The following is a 19,585-nucleotide window of genomic DNA, read 5'->3' as shown; positions in this document are numbered from 1 at the left end:
CAACCCTATGAATGAATAACCTTCAAAATGTCCTACTGTTAACAGCCTTGCTCAAGTCTTGCAAACTGAGGGTCATGCCTTCCTGATCAAGTCAATCCATCTCATGTTGGATCTTCCTCTTTTCCTGCTGCTCTCAACCTTTCCTAGCTTGTCTTTTCCAGTGACTCTTGTCTTCTCATAATGTAGCCATAGTATAACAGCCTGAGGAACAGCAATACCCATAACTCTGATTTGTCAATTCAAACAGCATGCCAAGTCTCAGTTAGCACAATCTATGGTTTCTTATTCTGGTTTACATGGCTGAAAACAATGGTTTGTCAATACAGACTGCCTTGCTTCCTGTTACACTTCCTCAATTCTGATTAGATCTGAATGAAAATACTATATGTGCACATTTTGGAGGAAAAAGTTTAATCTGAAGTTTCTGGCCTTTATAGATTTACATACTTCTATCACTCAATGCAACAATGGTGGCAATAGTGAGTGACATCACAAAATAAATGCAAGTGTGTGTGTTTTGTACATATGGTAGACCCACTGTAATTTAGGATCTTGCCTTTTACTCAAAAGTTTCTTAGTATTTAGCACTAATAGCAGGCTGTTTGACCTTGCCATATTATACATAACTCTTCACACATTAAATACAATGCTAAATCAGGCAACCTGCCCGGAAGTCAGGGGAAGACTGGCCAGGAAGGACACTTGGGAAATATCCTGGTGGTCCGACAGCCTGGGAGGCTGCCTACCCTCACTGGGGCCACCCTAAGCAAAGAGTGGCCCTCATTCCATTCTGGTCATTTCTTGTAGTCACCACTAAGAAGTCAGCTGCCCTAATCCTGTATAGGGTGGAACAGCAGCTGCCACCACCATGAGGAAGACAGCTACCCCGGTCCCATGAAGGGGAGAAGGCAATGGCGCTTGGAGGGGGGATGGAGCCTTTCCAGGGCCAATTTTCTTCCCAACCCACCCCTGCTAGTAGTTAACTTTTTATTTCATCTTTTCTTGTATAACTTAAAAATACACAAAGGTTGTTTTAAAATTTTCTAAGCTCTATGTTTCATTTCCATATAACCCAAGATAAATGTTCAGTTGTACTGCTGCTTTCCCACTGTCAGAGAGAAGTTATATTTCCACATTACTTCCCACGCTCCATTTCACAGGGCTGGGTCTGGGACACTTCCCAGGATCTACCTTGTGCCTGAACAAGCAGTGACAGGTATAAAACTAAATAACTACTCCTGACTTGGTGTATGCAGAAAAGAGACATGCAATTGGAACACAGTCAGACAGAAACCTTAATTGGATCATGTTGCAAATTGTACATATATAATCATAAGCCAGCAGCAAGTTAGGTGGGTAGCACCCAAGACGGAGCTAAACAAGCAATACAGCCCTCTCTAGACATATATTCTCAGCCACTAAAAAAAAGTTAATATCACATATATTGAGATAAACTTCCCAAATATACTCACCTCCAGTACCAGCCACTCTTAGGTCATTGCTGTTACCTTCATAGGTAAATAGAGCCCTTAAGAGGACAAAGCAAACACTGAAATAATTACATGAACAGGCTTAACATCTTCATATCACCCTGTCCCAACAATTATCCATGGACATCTTCAGGGCAAACACAGCTGTTCATTTCTATTTCACAGTCCAATGTCTCTCACTATTTTCACTTTGATTCCATCACATTGAGGTTCTGTTATTTCCTGCCTATTCCTGACAAGTTTTTCCCTCTCCAGGACCATCCCAGCTGCTGGCCATCCCACTCTTAAGTGTAACATCATTCCTTCATCTTTCCACCTCCCAAAATTCCCATATAGATGCTCATGCAATTAACAATTCTCTTGAAATTGCAATCAAGTTGCATCTCTGTCTATCTACAGATCAATTCACTGTGAGTATAACCTCTGTCATACCCAGGCTGAAAAGTTTTTGTTACAGCTTCACTACCACATGCTAATATGCATCTTTTCTTCCTGTTCAAGTTCCTCATTATACTGATGTAGCTGCACATCTGCTGGCTTGTTAGTTCCCAGCAAAACATTGCAAATATCCAGACCCTATGATCCTGGTGGAGAAGGGGGAGAGTAGGAAGACTTGTTTTGATTTTCCTTGTTTGCAAAAAGCTTTCACAAGGAAAGATATTGCATGCTTCTCTGCACATGCCACAGCAGTTTCATTTTGTGTTTAAACATTAGTCAGAAGCAGCGGTGACTTTGCAACCTCCCCTGAATCTCTGTTGCAACATGGTTTACAATATGCATAGGGCAACTACCTTTAAAAACCAAACAGTGCTTGACAGAAGCATCACACAGGTCTAGGAAGAGCCTAATAGGACCCATGCCCCTAACACCCAGCCCCCAGGTATATCTATTCCCACCAAACTGTCTAATGCTTTGTTCAACAACCATGAAGCAGAGCGGATAGAGTGCACATTTGGACAGGAGAGGGCCTGACCAGCCATGAAGCTCATTGAAGTGACCTCGGCCTAACCATATTTGTCAAATTTTCATCCCACCGTCTCTTCAAGGAGCTCAAGACAACATATACTTATTTAAATATTTTTACTCAACATCTCTTGGCTCAAGGTGGCTTACGGTAATAACAGGTTAAAACCAAAATAAAATAGCAACCCTCCCAAGGACCTCCTTCCCCATTCACACACCATTAATCTCACTTCCTCTCCCCTACAAATTTTATCATAACAACAATCCTGTGTGGTAGGTTAGGCAACAATGTCTCTTCCAAGGTCAGCCAGCGAGCTTCATAGCTAAGCTTATTGATTTGGTAAACCTTTATCCTGCTGTTTCTGCAAAGAGCACTGGGCTGTGTCCATAGCTCTCCCTTCCTCCATTTTAGCCTCACAACTACCAAGTTAGGCAGAACGGAGACTATAGAATCAGCCCCCAAGGTCACTCAGCAAGCATGAAGGCAGAGTGGGGCTTAAAACCAGGCCTCCCAGACCCCACTCCAGTACTATACCACGCTGGTGTAAGCAGGGATTTGAAGCAGGGTCGCTACAGTCCTAGCCCAGCACTAGCTAGCTATCGCCCCACATTCCCTACCTCACAGGGCTGCTTTGAAGAAACCATATACGCCGTTCTTGGTTCCTCGGGGGAAGGGCAGGTCAAAAAAAGGAGGGGAGAGGCTTATAAACTTAGGGCTCCCCTTCAAACATCTCCCCCCACCCCCAACCTCATCATGGAGCACAGCTACCCCCTTCCCACTGATAGCCCGCCCATCACCAGCCATCTCAGACCCACATCTTTCTCACGTACATAACCATTCTAAGCACACTGAACCACGGCTCCCTTTACCACACCCACCGCCCCACGTTCAGCCCGAGAAAGCCCACCGCTTCTTCCTCCTCCTCCTCCTCCCTGGTGCCCCCTGGCCAAGAGCGGCTCAGCCCCACTCCTCGGCGGATGTCTTCTCATGCCCCCCACCCGCCCATGGAGCCGGCGCCGGTCCCCGAGACAGGGAGGCGAAGGGGGAAAGGAGGGGCGGGCAGGCCCCGCGGAGGGGCTCTCCCTCCCTCACCAGTCAGTCGGGCTCGTCGAGGCCACGACCCGGCCGTAGGCCTCCTGCAGCGCCGGCCCATTTTTGCTCAGGTTCAGCGCCATGGAGGAGCCACTGCCGCCACCACGACTGCCACTGCCTGCCTTCCCGCAGTTGCTGGCTCAGTCTTCGCCGGCTTCCGGCTCCGCCTGGCCTGGCGCTGAGCGGAGGAGACCTGCGCTCGTCGCTGCTACTGCTGCTGCTGCTGCACCGGGGCGGGGCCAAGCGGGAGGCGGGCAAACCCACGCCGCCTATTTGCCAGGATGGTTCAGTTTGAATCCTTTGCCTCGGAATGGGCTGAGGGAGAAAGAGAAAGAGAAGCGTAAGTCGTCGCTGCTCCCCGACAGCATTTTAAGACGCTTCACACCTCAGGAAAGAGCGACATCGCTGCCATATTCCTCGGAATAGGGCTGCCAACCTCCAGGTGTGTGTGTGGGGAGGGGGGGATGTTGCTGGATAGCTCTCAGAATTGTAACTTATCTCCAGGCTACATCAATCGCTTACCTATTTATTATTTACTTAAAACGTGTATTCCATTTCTCCTGGAGCAAATGGCTGCTTTGGAAGGTGGACTGCATGGCTTCATACCCTACCAAGGTCCCACCCTTCCCTAAACCCCACTCTCCCAGCCTCCGTCCCCAAATCTCCAAGAATCCCTGAACACAGAGTTGACAACTGTAGTAGGAAACCTCTGCCTCTCATTTTATTAACTGCTTACATTTTTTTTAAAAAAAAAAAGGCCCATGCTGCCTCTGATGAGCTCAGAATGGCATGCATGGTTGGTTGTCTTCTCCTTTTTATCTTCTCAACAACCCTGTGAGATAGGAGGCTGAGAGAGATTGGCTCAAGGTCAGACAGTGAGCTGCAGTACTGCAGTCAGAGCCCTCTGCTCATGACTTGAGTTCGATTCCAGCGGAAGCTGGTTCAGGTAGCTGGCTCAAGGTTGACTCAGCCTTCCATCCTTCTAAGGTCGGTAAAATGAGTACCCAGCTTGCTGGGGGGAAAGTGTAATGACTGGGGAAGGCAATGGCAAACCACGCCGTAAGAAGGTCTGCCGTGAAAACGTTGTGAAAGCAGCTTCACCCCAGAGTCGGAAACGACTGGTGCTTGCACAGGGGACCTTTCCTTTCCTCCCAGTCTGACATTCTAACCACTACAACACGATAATGCTCTTGCGCTTAGTCTTGGTAGTTCTTGACCTCTCTATCTATCAAGAGATGACTGAAAAGAGGACAAGCCCCTACAAAGAAGACAAAATGTGCATATGCTAATTTAAATCTAAATACAAATGTACACATAATTACTATGATTTAAATCCAAGTACTAATCAGGACTGACTCTGCTTATCTTCCAAGAGCTGAAGAGATCAGGCTAGACTGGACCATCCTGGTCAGAACAGTTTCCCCATACCACTCCCAAATTGCCAGGAATTTCCCAAGTTAGAGTTGGCAACCCAGTTCCTTCCACCCATATATTTGTTACATTTTTATCTTCTTCCAAGGAAATGAGGACATATGTAGTACACAGAAGGAATTTTAGTCTTAAGTCGTTGTTCACATATGCAATCAATGAGGTGGCAGAACCCTGGGATGGTAAAAAAATTGTTACTACTTAAACAGGTGATGGGTTCCATCTTAGAATGGTCCTTTGTATTAAAAATACATTTGTGCAAATAGAAAATCAAAACAGTAGGGGGAGAGGTTCTATTCCTCTCTTTGCTTGCTGTGGCTGTTTTATATTGGCAGGGAAGATTTAACATAAAAGAGTATGCTGAAACTGGACCTTCCACGTGCAATCTGAAGTGATCCATTCCATTCTACCTGCTCTGGTCCCTGCCACCTCAGTGACTTCTCATTCCCTTACATGAGTGAACCAGGGCTAGGGGCAAAACTAGATTGGGGAGTACTCCATGTGCTTTTATACATGCCAACCATTCACATATAAAGCAGGATTTTTTTTTCAATGCGCAAAATGAAGCATGCTGCTGAGCGGGCCTGTGCTTTCCCCTACTTTGCTATGCTCCATTGCTTCCATCAGCACACTTCTTCCAGTCCAGCTCACTTCTTATATCAGAGTCCTCTTGAAAGTGAAGCAAGAAGGGATCAAAATGCAGTTCCCTTTACCTGTGTAACTGGTAACTGAGAAATGATAGTGTGGACCAATAAAAGTGTATACTATGGATGTGGCACACAGCTGCCCGCTCTTTAAGCTACTGGGAAAGACACCTTTGACAGTGTTAGAGGACTAAGTCCAAATTTTAAAATAACAGCATCTGTTATCTCATAACAGCAAGGCTGTTAATAGCTTGATTTGTTTCAGACAATGGCTTCAACTTTGCTACATCCCCATTCATAGAAGTGCTCCTAGAATAGGGCATTTGAGTTAGGATTTACCAGTCCTGAATCATCAAAACTTATTGGGAAGCTGTGAAGTTATAATAAAGAGGACGCTTTCATTCATGTACAGAAGTGCCTTTTCTTCACTAAATTAGTAAGAAACAGATTCAAGTCAATAACAATTAAACAGCATTTTAAATTATACCAGAAATCAAACAGTATATCAATTGTATGTTTATTTTTTAAAAAACTGTTTATTATAACTGCCTCATCACTCTAGTTTCCTCCTTCAGGTCCTCCACGATCTATTTAATTCTAACAAACAGGTTATTAGACTTCACTACTACTTGCGTAGTACTACATGGCTTATTATTTTAATTATTATTTCACAATTTCCCAGTTCCCTGAACAGCAGGCAATTTCAAGAGTGCCACTACAGCATCTATTTCCTTGTGCAATAAGGGTACTAGAGGTTTAATTTTGTAACATTGTTTATATGGTGAGACAGACAAGCATCTGGACAGTCCTCATCTTTGAGACAGCATCCATGCCCACAAAGGCGAACATAATATGTTCAGAGTGCCAAGGCACCATAGAACTCAGACCAGTCTGCTTTGCTGACTAAATTTATTTATTTGTGTCCCTGCTTGTGTCCCAAGTCTGGGGAAGGCAATGGCAAACCACTCTGTAAAACATCTACCATGAAAACGTTGTGAAAGCAATGTCACCCCAGAGTCGGAAACGACTGGTGCTTGCACAAGGACCTTTCCTTTCCTATCTCCCAAGTCAGAATCCAAAACATCTTATAACATTAGCACTCCTTCAATTTATCCTCACAACCACCCTGAAAGTCAGTCATGGCACCGTAGGGATTAAAGCTGAGTCTCCCATACCCTAATCTGACACCATAACCACTGCACCATGCAGCCAATCAAATTCGTGTCTCCATACAACTTCAAAATAGTGAATTTATGGCTAAGGAATGGAAATCAATTCCTGCTTTTCTGTTATTTTAAAGCAATTTCTGGACTCTCCATTAGGTGGCAGAATTGGTCTTATTTCAGTCCGTTCGTTAAAACAGTTTGCAGAATCTTGAAACATTCTCTTTTATCATTGTGATAAAACTGGGAACCTGGAAGTGATCCTCTGCATATTTAAGTTACCATGTACCTTCTGTTTACAATGATTCTTGCAATAGGCAAATTATAAATGGGAGGAACTGGTTTCTTCCCATTTGAGCCCCTTACATATTTCTACTAAATGACTCCATTTGAACTGGCAATTTAAATTTCTGTTGATGTGGTACTATTGCTCTGTGACCTCTTCCACAGTGGTATTTGCTCTTATAGTGGCAAAGCATTCAATTAACCAACTCGTGATTGGGCTCCTTGGTCAGCTAGCACCTTCTTCCAAACTGTGGAAACACCAAATTCTCAGCCTGTGCATATTTTTCTTTTTACCTAGTAATATCCAGAAATCAACAGCAGAAATAGTAATCTATCAACACTAATTTAATGCTAAAAGGAGTTTTCACTTTCTCTTTACATCAGTATCAAATGCTCTGGTGAACCCTAAGACAGAGGCCTTCAGCCCATGACTTGGTACCTTAAAGTGGGTCAAGGAATCTGACATGCTAGATTGCAAGCCCCACAAGACTGCCAGTTTTTTTCCTGCCTTTTGAGAGAACCTGCTGCTAGTGTGCATAGAGAGCAAGGACTGCTGTGCCTCCTTCCTCTTTATACACACGCTGTGAGAAGAAGCAGGATAGCAAGGGGAGGTCATTCAGCAGTGAAGAGGATTCTTCCAGGACTCTGATCTTGGTTTGTTTCTCACTACAGCATACCTCTGGGTGCCTCCCCATTTGAAACTGAGTACTAAATGCAGGCATCTTTTTCTAGAGATACCACCACAATGGGAAGCAAGCTGTGTGAACACAGGCAGTACAATAGCACTACCAGCCTGGTTAATAAGTTCCATAGGGAGCAGAGTTCACCAAGGAATAGTAATAATAAAAACATTAGCAACAACAACCTCTGATAAAGTCAGTAACAGATTGATGTTAACCACATTTACTGACAAGTGGGCCTCACTTTCTGCAGTGGGACTTACTTAAACACAAGTATGCATAGGATTGCAATTTAAATGTGAAGTATGCAGTAGTGATTTAACTGACATGTCTATTTAGTAGACATGGGCAGATAGAGTATGGTGATAGTGATTTAAGATGGCAGGTGCAGACTGGAATGGAGAGTATCCTTGTTATTGCTTGAGCACCACCAAGTCAGAATGAAAATCACATGCATTTTCTCTTTTACACATTTCATTCAAATTTCATTTAAGTTTCAGTTAAGTTTTCTAGTTTACTGAACTGGATTCGTGAAAGCAAACGTTTCAATGTATGGTATGCATTACAAAAACACAGCATCTTGTCAGTTATTAATTCCTTTCCCTGGAGGTATGCCAAACCCTGAGTCGGGGCATTTTTACAGAATTATGTAACACTTTTATTCATGCTAGTAGCATCTGGCACTGTCAACACTGAATGATGGACACATGAAGAGCTGGAGGTATGACTCTTTGGCAGGATCAAGACTGAAGCTGAGGTGGAGTGCTGAGACAAGAAGTGGAGGCTCAGCTGGATAAATACAGGCTCCTCAGAACCTGAGGCACATCCCAGCATAGATTCTGGATACAGAGACTATTGCAATCAGAATCTTAACTATTACATTATAGTGTCGCCCTATTACCTGAATAGTTCCATTTTGCATCATTTGGAGAATGCCAGGAGAGTGGAAGTATTCCTGTCCCACTCAGGCAGGCTATTCTATAAAGTGAGGATCACAACAAAGAATGCATGCATATGGGCAACTGTTGATCTGGTCCAGTTGCAGGGTGGCACCTGCATTAGGCCATGATTGGGTAAGCAAAGTTGTAATGGTGGAGCATAGGAGGAGAAAATGGTCCTGCAGTTATGAGTGTCCAAGGCCCTGAAGGATTTTGTATAGGATCACCAACACTTTGAATTGAACCCGGTAACTGATGGGCAGTCAATGGAGTGACTACAAAATTTAAGTAATGTGCATACTCTGCCTAGCTTCTGATAATAACAGTTCACTCTTAGATATTTAACCGCAACAGACAGTGGTACAGGACCTCTACCACATCACCAGGAGATACAGAGTTGGGTGTCATCAGCATACTAATTACAACCAACTCCCCAGACCATGACTGAGGGCTTTACATAGAGGTTGAGTAGCGTGGGGGATAAGATTGTGCACTGTGGAACCTCGCAGGAGAGGCCCTACACTGAAGATAACTGGTCTCCAACAATAACCAACATCTTGAGGTGTATCTAGAGGGTCTGGAATTGATAGCTCATGATTCAAGAGTCTTAAATTTAAAGACAGATTAGTCTAAATCTTAGGGCAGAGGCAGAACCAGGGAACTTGGCAAGGATCTGGAGGACAAAGACCAATGATTTAAAAGTAGATCTAGCAGGGGTAGGGAACGTTGGCTCTCCAGATGTTTTTTTTGCCTACAACTCCCATAAGCCCTAGCCATTGGCCATGCTGGCTGGGGCTGATGGGAGTTGTAGGCAAAAAACATCTGGAGAGCCAATGTTCTCTACCCCTGAGGGGTTAAGCCCAGTATAGTTTTCTGTCTATTGAAACAGTGATCTGGAAGCTCTGGCTTGTGAGCCCACTTTTAGCTTGGTACAGAACCCAATTTGAGTTTTTAAAAAGAATGAGAAATTCTGAAGTTTATGTATATCGGAAAGGTAGGTGAGATGCCAGTGTGTGATGGGAATGGCAAACAAAGATTTTTTTAATGGGATTATATTACTTCCTAGAGATGTTTTACAGAAATGGATTAGTTGGAGAGAGTCTGTTTGGGAGGCAGAAGGTCTCAGATTTAGTCCATCTCCATTTAAAAGGATCAGACAATACTGACTTTGATGGATCAATGGCTTGATTCAGCATAAGGCAAATTCATGTGTTCATAAGTGAAGAGTTGCCAGGAATCCATGTGCACACCATGCACAGATTTATGCCAGTGCAGTAGAACAATCCCACAAGGTTCTTGTGTATATATTTCTTGTTTAGAGATCTCATCTTTGCCACTTCTAACAAAGGACTCACAACCAGTTCTAAGCTCAGTTAGTGTGAGCCAGCTCACAGTTTTTTAGGCTCTGGCTCACACATTTTTGTCTTAGTTTAGGAAAAATGACCCGAGAGCAAACTAATTTATGCAGTAGTTCACAACTTTCATGCTAGTAGCTCACAAAGCAGAATTTTGCTCACAAGACTCTACAGCTTAGAGAGAGTATTGCTCACAACAGCAGTATTCAAGCAGCAGAAACTTTGTGAATTATGAATTAACCATGTCAATTATAAGTAATGTTAAATGGTATATTTTCAGTTATGCAAATAAGTTTTCTTCTACTGGCTCTTTGTTGATCTCTCACTCTGAATTTTGATGTAGTTTGGCTCTTTAATTATACAAGGTCACTGACCCCTGCACTGTGGTGCTTTTGCTTTTTAAAAAAGAAAAGAACAGGGAAAAATAGGATTGCCCCTCACATTTCTGACAAATGACCCAAAAACTAAAAACCTAGTCAAGCAGTTTAGTTTCCAGCTGGTTGGCAACCTTGCATCAGCCAAATGAACAAGGCATTCTCAAATGGCCTGGGTGTTCTCAGATAGAAGGCCTTTCTTATGATCAATCTCTGGGTGATCTTCTCAGTGAACACTTATAAAATGGATTCAGGTGGCTAGCCATGTTGGTCTGAAGCAGCAGAACAAAGTTTGAGTCCAATGGGACCTTTAAGACCAACAAAGTTTTATTCAAGGTATATGTTTTCATGTGCACACACACTCATTTGTTGGTCTTAAAAGGTCCCACTGGACTCAAACTTTGTTCCACATATAAAATTAAATATGGCCAAGGCAGGGTAGAAGATGACAATTTACAATGCATTATTTCCTGTTGGGACTGCTGCTTGGGAAATAGACAGATCCCCTAAAGATAGGCCTTGTAAATACCTGATGATCCTATGCACTTGATACCTCTGCCTCATAATGATGTCATAGCATGTGATGGTCAAATGACCCAGAGGACAAGGTGACAGAAAGAGGATAAAAGAAGATCCAGGGAGGTGATCCAAAAGGAGGATTGGCAGCCTAGCTGTGGAATGTGGTCACAGCTGTGGCTGCTTCCTGATGGACATGATCTTGTATTCTTTTGGAAGAATCACTGTAAGACAAACAGATTCCCTTGAGGAGGCCTCTTGGCAAAATGCATAGGGAATTTTGGGAATTTTACCTGAGTAATAAAATATATATTAACTTTATTTTGCACCATCAACCCTGGCCTTATATTTTTAATCTCTTAATGACTGGTGTGGCTCTTTTATTTTCTCCTTGCTGCTTCTTCATGGACATAGATCTACTTGTGACAGAATAAAGATCTACTCATGAATAAGATAAATTAGGCAGGCCTGCCTGCAAAGGCAAGGCAAGGTGTAGTTCTGCCAAGATGCCATGAAGAAAGGTAGCTGGCTTTGCACCCTCAAGGGGTCTATGCCAGCCCACTGGCATGGATAGTCCCAGTCTAGAGAAAGAGAATCACAAAGTGAACTATGGTGTCCTGGAGAGGAAACTCCTCTTATCCTGCTCTTAAAGTAAGGATATTTCATGTGATTTGGGGAAAAATGGTCCACCTCTCTAGAAGCTGAGTCAGGGACAAGGCCCGTGAGCAATGGGGAGACTGAGAACTTTCAGCTAAAACACCAGCTGCTCTGTTCCTTCCAGAGCGTTACACCCATAAATTCTATCAGTGGTAAAGTGTTATTAACAAATGAACTTACCTCCAACCTAGGATGTTTGTTGCACATTGTGGGAAGGAAAATGGAGCTCACAGGTAACCCCCCCGCCAATAATTCCCAGTGAACTTTACAATGGTATAAACAACTGTCCACCGATTTCCTGAAGTCAACAGAATATTTTGGTCTTTGAAAAGTGTAATAAATTAAGCACAGCCTCAATATCATGCAGTTTAAGTATAACTGAAGCTGCCCAGCAAGCTCCCTTTCTACACACACTCCAACTGAACATGGGGCTGCCTATTATGTATTACAAGACTAGCATGCTAGAAGGCACTACGATGGGTTGGAGAATCAAACTAGATTCCCATCTCTAAACTAGGGATCAGCAACCTTTCATAATTCAGAGGCCCCCGAACTATGTCAACGTTCATACGTCTTTGTTCAGGGCAGGAGATCAATAAAGAGCCAATACGAGTCTATTTGCATATCTGAAAATAGAAGGTTTAACATTACTTATAATTGACACATTGACCCATATAGTTCCAGCAGTTCAAACATTGGCTGTTATAAGTCATTAATTAGGAAGCAGCACACACAAGGTCTCACAACAAGTAATAAATATACACAGGAGGCCCCTGTGCAATTGTTTTAGTGAACTGGCATAAATCTGCAGATGGTTCACACTTGGCTTCCTGGCAACTGTTCACATGTATTATTTCCCCATCTGTAAAACACCTTCAAGCCCTTTAGTCCCATTAAAACTTACATCCCACCTACCTCTCCAACATTCCTTATTATTTCATTTTCTTTCTTTTTTTAAAGAGCCATATTTGCAGACCCCTGCTCTAGACTAGGGCCTTATTTCTGCCACAAACCTTATAACTCTGTTCAAGAACAGAAGTGGGAAGAGGCTGGGAATGTCTGTCAGGCACATGAGATCTGGACTGAGCTTGTTACAAGTATGTAGTCTGGATAAGGCCAGAGAAGTGAGCCAAAGGGACCTTGGCTCTTAGACTGTGGTTTGTCACCTGTGGTCCTGAGTGAGCCAAACTAATGAATTCAGCACAGGATGCTGGAGTACCATAGTACATGCATCTTTGTTGATTTAAACTGCATTTTTGCAACCTATTTTGTAAGCCGCTTGATCATGGAAGAAGAAGACTGCAGATTTATACCCTGCCCTTCTCTCTGAATCAGAGTCTCAGAGCGGCTTACAATCTCCTTAATCTTCTTCCTCCACCACAGACACCCTGTGAGGTGGGTGCGGCTGAGAGGACTCTCACAGCAGCTGCCCTTTCAAGGACAGCTCTCCGAGAGTTATGGCTAACCCAAGACCATTCCAGCAGCTGCAAGTGGAGGAGTGGGGAATCAAACCCGGTTCTCCCAGATAAGAGTACGCACACTTAACCACTATACCAAACGCTCTCAGACATCTCGGACTACTGTGATGACTCGAAAGGAAGATGACCCTGAATGTAAGATTACCCCCTCCACTAAAAATTGCTACATACATGCATTTTTATTATTGGACATAACTGTAACTTGCATGCAAATTTAAAATGACTCCCTCATTTTTTCTTCATTTATTTTTGGATGGCATACCTGGAAAAAACTTTGTCTTGTATTTCAGTAAATTGTGCTGTATTGTGCTGTATTTAGCAGGCACCTTGTGTGCAGCTTGGTTATTTCTGTAAAGGAGATGGCAAATTCTAAAGTGTATACAGGTGTTTTACAGATAAATATTTAAAATAGCTTATTTGCAGTTTATGATTGCTAATTCGGAAAGTGCAGAATGAAATACTTCCAGATCTCCTTATTTCTTTTCCCACCTCAGACCCAGCAATTTCAAATAAAATCAGTTGCAGCACCTTTGGCAAAAGAGTAGTGCCACAGAAAGAGCTGATTTACACACTGCCCACTCGCTTGTTATGCTGGAGGTGTGGGAATTAGGGTCCCCATCTGGCCTTAAGTTCCTGAAAGGCCAAGGTTTTTGTTTGGAAAAGTCTCCAGCCCCTCATAAATACCAGACAAATTTGCTGCAATAGCTACATGAAAAGACACATTCTTTTTGCTGACAAGATGTTTTGAAAGGATTAACATTCCTAATGCTTTGCCTTCTCGCACAGCTGGGGGACAGTTGAACAACCAGACACAAACAGCTGCTAAATCATGATATTTATTCAAATAGTATTAGTAACAAGAATGTAAGCTCTTGGAGTTTGGTTTACAGAGAAAGCCAAGGTCTGAGCATATCCCTGTTGAAAAAAAAATATTCCACCATCCTAGGCTTCCCAATCCCCAGGTCCCAGAGAGGGATCCCCCGGTTTTACAGGTTTCCCCCCTCCCCCAGCCAGCTGGCCGCCGGGGGAAGCCCCGCCCCCAGAGCCATCATGCACCTCTATGAACGATTCCTATAGGGAGTGATGGGGAATTGATCCGTGGGTATCGGGGGCTCTGGGGGAGCTGTTTTTTGAGATAGAGGCACCAAATTTTCAGTATAGCATCTAGTGCCTCTCCCGAAAATATCTCCCAAGTTTCAAAAAGATTGGACCAGGGGGTCCAATTCTATGAGCCCCAAAAGAAGGTGCCCCTATCCTTCATTATTTCCTATGGAAGGAAGGCATTTAAAAATTTGTGCAGTCCCTTTAAATGTGATGGCCAGAACTCCCTTGAAGTTCAATTATGCTTGTCACACCCTTGCTCTCGGCTCCGCCCCCAATGCCTCCTGGCTCCACCCCCAAAGACTCCTGGCTCCACCCCCAAAGTCCCCAGATATTTCTTAAATTGGACTTGGCAACCCTACACCATCCCTAGCAGCATTGCCAGGGCTACAACCACCTTTACTAAGGAGAGATACTGATCACCAAAACTAAGGTTTGTCAGACCTAGGAGATGAAAGGAAAATATTTCATCCTATTCACATCATAGGAGACCCTCAGCCTCATTGAGTCTGTGGACACTTGGAGAAAAGACTATGGGTGATACCATAAAATGGCTGCCCTAGGTATTGGGCCAATTGTAAAATGTAATGAGGTTCCCCCCAAAAGTAGGGAGACTACAGGATAGAAGGAGTTGCTTCCAAATGGGTGCTCCCTGAAGACTCAAAGATTCTAGATTCTTCTGAAACACCTCCTGCGATGAAGAACTGAAGGAAGGCTAGTATCAACTCTATGCTTTAGGAAACAGAGACTATTTAGTTTCAGTTTCTAAAGAAGGGGAACTTTTGCTTCCTAGGCAGTTTCAGAGAGCACTTTGCACATTTAAACATAAAAAGGCCTGTATCTGTGGCCAAGCCAAGAATGCATGGCTATAATGTGTCCACTGAGTTTAGTCCATTGCTAGTCACCTAGGACAGATGCGGTTTCCTTTGTTTCTTGTCTTCAAGATACTTTGGACTCTGTCTTCAAGATTCATAAAGTAAATGGTTGTCAAGAAATATATTAGTGGGTGGGTGCCACACTGGGAGATGCTGCCCTAAGCCATGTGATTGTGTGGCCGCTGGGTGCTTAATTTTTAGAAGCACTTTTTACAGTCCAAGGAGCAGAAGGAGGAGGCTTAGATAACAAGGTTGCCAGGTCCAACTTAGGAACTATCTGGGGACTTTGTGGGTGGAGCCAGGAGCAAGGTTGTGACAAGCATGATTGAACTCTGAAGGGAGCTCTGGCCATCACATTTAAAGAAGAAGAAGAAGATATTGGATTTATACACTCCTTTAAAATGCCTTCCCTTCATTGAAAATAATGGCGGAGAGGGCACCTTCTTTTGAGACTCATAGAATTGAACCCCCCCCCCCAGGTCCAATCTTTTTGAAACTTAGCGTATGTTTTTTAGGAGAGACACCAGATGCTATGCTGAAAATTTGGTGCATCAATCTCAAAAAACAGCCCCCCCCCCGAGCCCCAGATACTCACAGTTCAATTCTCCATTATATCCTATAGAGACTAGTCTCCATGTGGTATAATGGAGTGCCCAGTGGACATTCAACCCCACCCCCCTTTCTGATAACCCTGAAGTAGGGAGAGGGCCTCCAAACCAGAGGATCCCCTGCCCCAGCTGGGGATTGGCAACTGCATTAGAAAAGCATTTCATACTGTTTGATAATGGTGTACTTAGAACCCTTATATCAATTGACTGCAATCCTGTATTTCATTTAGAAAATATAACTGAATTGCAGTTCAGTGCATTTCTGTCTTTGGCCTCGCACCCCTTAAATATAATAATGCTCCTGAGAACATTTTAACTCTCACAAATTAGACTCTTTTCATGTATCCAGCAACCTGTTCCCAGAGGAAGCCTCAAGAGTCATCTGTCTCCTCTTCAGATAGCAGGAATCTTGACCCCTTCACCCAGCCGCTCCCTACTAGACTGTCTCTCTCATGGTAATCCTCCATTGGAAGGACTAATGGCAGGACATCTATGAAAAGAGTTTTGGGAAGTGGGGCTGACTGGTGGCAGCTAACAGCTAGGAAAGTGACCTATATGAAATTATCTTATAGTGAGTCAAATCATTCATCTGTATAGCTGTGCTGTCCTGCTTTGATTGGCAGCAGCTTTCAGGGAGAGAGAGGTTTTTCCCAGCACCTGTTATGTTAGATACTTTAACTGGAGATGCCAGGGATTTAATTTGGAATTTTGTACATACCATGTGCTCTATCACAGAGCCATGGCCCTTCCCTGTCCCTGTGTAGACAGGTCATATTAAAGTTTCTTTGTGCTAGTGCACACAACTGGGAGGAATACGTACCACTGTTTTTTGCGTATGTGTGTGTGAACCAGCCGTACAAGTTATGAAGAGCTAAAGTTTGGATCATGGAAGTTAATTGTATGTTTAAAAAGTCCAAACAAGCAGAGGCATGTGGGACACCACCACGGATGGCACAAACAATTCTGCATGGGCTTGGTATGAGACTGCAGACAGCTTTTTTTTTTTTTTAGAAAGCTGAAGGCAGTCTGGAAAAAGGATCACTGCTTGTGGCAGCTACTCATTCCAGCAAACAGGCTTTTGTGCTGATTCAGAAACCTGCAGCACTGGATTAACAGACAAAACAATGGAACAAAAAAAACTGTGTGTACGACACTGTGAGAAGCAAATCATCTCTCTTAGCACCACGTACCTCAAGTCCAAGTGCAATTGTCTCTCTTAGGCTGTTTCCTCCCTTAGACTGGAGATGAAATGTCATTGAACTGTGGTGCTGGCATTGAACTGTGTGCAAAATCAAGTGACATACCTACATATGAGATTGCAAAATGCATGAAAATCTATGAAACTTACATGGGTGGCATAAAACAGATTGCTGTTTACTTTATCTAATTACACAGAAACGAAGAAATATTAAAGATTCAGGGAAACCAATTATTAAAGTCCAATGCCTTTTGAGTGTTTTCCTCAGGCGTAACTTGCCATGTAACCGTAAGCACAGTTACACTCTTCTAGGTCTACTGAAGTCAACAGGCTTCCAATTATGTAACTCTGTTTAAGGTTGCACCATAAGTCAGTTTCTTGAGAAGAGCTGCTTAAACATCTGTAAATATTATAATACAGCCTTTCTCCAAGATGTCCTGGTCAAGCTATATGTATCATCAGTCTATAAATGGATCTCCCACAGTGTTGGGGTTTTTTTTTTAACAAGCTGGGGGACAGAATCAGCCTGTATCAGGATCATGGTATAGGGGAGAGGGTTTTTCCCTTCATGCCATCTTCCATATGGTACCTGTATTTCCCCCTGCACCTCAGATAATAACTTTTTTGGGGGGAGGGAGAGGTTTAGGAAAATGGTGTTGAGGAAAGGTACAACCTCCCTTCTTCCTGCTAGCATTATTGATATTAAGCTATTCACATGTTTCTCAATATTATACAGTCTGGACTTCAGAGAGAAGTCTTTCTCCGTCCTCTTACTGGGGATCCTTCAATGAGACATGCCAGGGATTGACTTCAGGCCTTAATACATACAGGCTGCAATCACACACACTAAATAAAGTCAATCAACTTTCAGTGTACTTTCCAACTGGATTTTGCCAGTTCATGCAGTAAAATCTGGTTGGAAAGTGCATTATTTAGTGTGTGTGATCACGGCCACAGAGTATCTTTTTTGCCACTGGCAATTTACCCTGTCCACTGATGTATAGTAGCCTCAAGTATAAGAACTTTGATAAATGTCTTCAGTTGTCTTAATAATTGTGTCCTAAGGAAATGGCACAATGGTGATATCAAGGGGTGTGGCCTAATATGCAAATTAGTTCCTGCCGGGATTTTACTACAAAAAAAAACCTGGCTACAAGAATCGTTTTTTTAAAAAAAACCCTGCACCTATACGGTCTAGAGGTGTGCAATGTCTGAGGTTCTTATAACATATTAAGACTTAAAGCAACATCTAAAGGCTGCCTGGCAACCATATTTGGACCAAAAACAATTTTTATTTGAAATTTTTGAAAATTAGGTATGATTTACTTCTTGTTACTTCTTAAGTAGGAGTAGGTTCTCCCCCTCCCATTACTTTTAATTCATTTCAAAAGAATGTAAGACAGAGGCAGCAGGGAGGGCATTTGCAGGCAGAGAGGTCTTCATGAATAATCATGCTATATTCAGCCTGAGGTCCTATAGCAAGAACTACCCCACCTTTCTCACTGACCTCATGCTGAGGATCTTCATTAGCAGAAAAAGCATCTGTGACTCAAAACTGAATTAATATTGCAAGGCGGGAAAAGCACATTCAATTGATCAACAGAGGAGTCAAATCTTCTAATAACAGAGTAACAGGGGTCTGGTATTCAGACATCCTGGGAGAGAACTGAGGCTGAGTTTAATTAGCCCCATTGGGGCCGGAATTTGTCAATCAACAATCACTCCTGACACACCCCCAACACCAAATGCTCTTCTTGTTGTTGATGCTCCAGCCTCTGGCTATAGAAGGAGTGGAGACCAACAGTAGCTAAATCATGCCCCTGGAAAAAAAATTACAAAAAGAAAACAGTTGGTGGAATTAAATGGTTATTGAAGTGGGGGAAAGGTGCTACATTCTGTGGGAGAACTGCTTTCTCTCAAGGAATGTCAGTTTCAACAAGACCGGTAGGATACTCCCTCATGTGTCATTACTTACATGTTATCAGCGTTCTGATCCTTGCTCTGCATAGCTGGGATCTGGAACTGTTGTCTTTTTCTTATTTCTGAGATCAAGGAAGAGGCTGGTGCAGAACTGTAGCCCTGTTCATCCAAGAGAACAAGACACACACATACACAGAGAGATATCCTTAGCAACAGAAAATGTTCCAAGAAATATAATTATTTACCTGACTATCAGGACACAGAATGTCAAAGGTATTATTCCTTTCCCACAAGTACTCGTGATTGGTATCTGGAGATATGCATTACAGCTAGGTAAATGAAAAGCTGTCCATGATCTTGGAACTCCATTACATATAAACAAGAAAAAGTGGTGGTGAAAACAGAAAAGGGGAAAAACAGTATAGAATTCAGCTTTATGTCTTTATAAGGCCATTGACCCAAGTGAGTACAGTGGGAGGAAAGGTTACTCTGGGCTTTTCAAGATGTTTAAAGCAGCTTTTTCTTAGGCTTCCTATTTTCAAGCTATGTGCAAGGAGTCCCTGCTACATTTTTTAATCCACTGGTGTCCAATCTTTTCAGCAAATGCACTAAAGTATCTCTTATTTTGTTATTAAGATTTAGATAACATATATTTCTACTATTTTTTCCAAAGTAGTTTAGGGTGGAAATTAAAATTGCAAACATAAATAAAAGAGAGCAAAGATCTTAAATAACAGGAAATAACTCAGAATTGATAAGTATAAATACAAAGCAAATAAAGTATATCTATTAAAAGCTTTGAAGAGAAAGGCCAGTCTT

General features: G+C 42.9%; 1 protein-coding gene and 1 long non-coding RNA gene across 3 annotated transcripts in view; one reads left to right on the top strand and one right to left on the bottom strand.

Annotated features, from left to right (window-relative positions):
• DBNL (drebrin like) overlaps nucleotides 1-3,848 on the bottom strand; it is a 34,452-nt gene extending 30,604 nt beyond the window's left edge. The window contains exons 1-2 of one of the 2 annotated variants that reach the window (XM_060251595.1): nucleotides 3,547-3,848; nucleotides 1,473-1,528 (exon numbers count right to left, since the gene is read on the bottom strand). In XM_060251595.1, the coding sequence (XP_060107578.1) occupies nucleotides 1,473-1,528; nucleotides 3,547-3,629 (139 nt within the window). In that variant the 5' untranslated portion in view covers nucleotides 3,630-3,848. The remainder of the gene's footprint in view (nucleotides 1-1,472; nucleotides 1,529-3,546) is intronic. The other variant, XM_060251597.1, reaches the window with a different exon arrangement.
• On the top strand, nucleotides 3,763-17,077 carry LOC132580628 (uncharacterized). The gene is made up of 2 exons (XR_009556073.1): nucleotides 3,763-3,988; nucleotides 16,660-17,077. It is a non-coding gene; the product is annotated as an uncharacterized LOC132580628 (long non-coding RNA).
• Nucleotides 17,078-19,585: the final 2,508 nt, after the last annotated feature.

The sequence above is a fragment of the Heteronotia binoei genome, chromosome 12 (assembly GCF_032191835.1).
Source record: "Heteronotia binoei isolate CCM8104 ecotype False Entrance Well chromosome 12, APGP_CSIRO_Hbin_v1, whole genome shotgun sequence".
Taxonomy (NCBI): domain Eukaryota; kingdom Metazoa; phylum Chordata; class Lepidosauria; order Squamata; family Gekkonidae; genus Heteronotia; species Heteronotia binoei.
The sequence above is the reverse complement of the archived record's forward strand: the minus strand, read 5'-3'. Positions and strand labels throughout refer to the sequence as shown.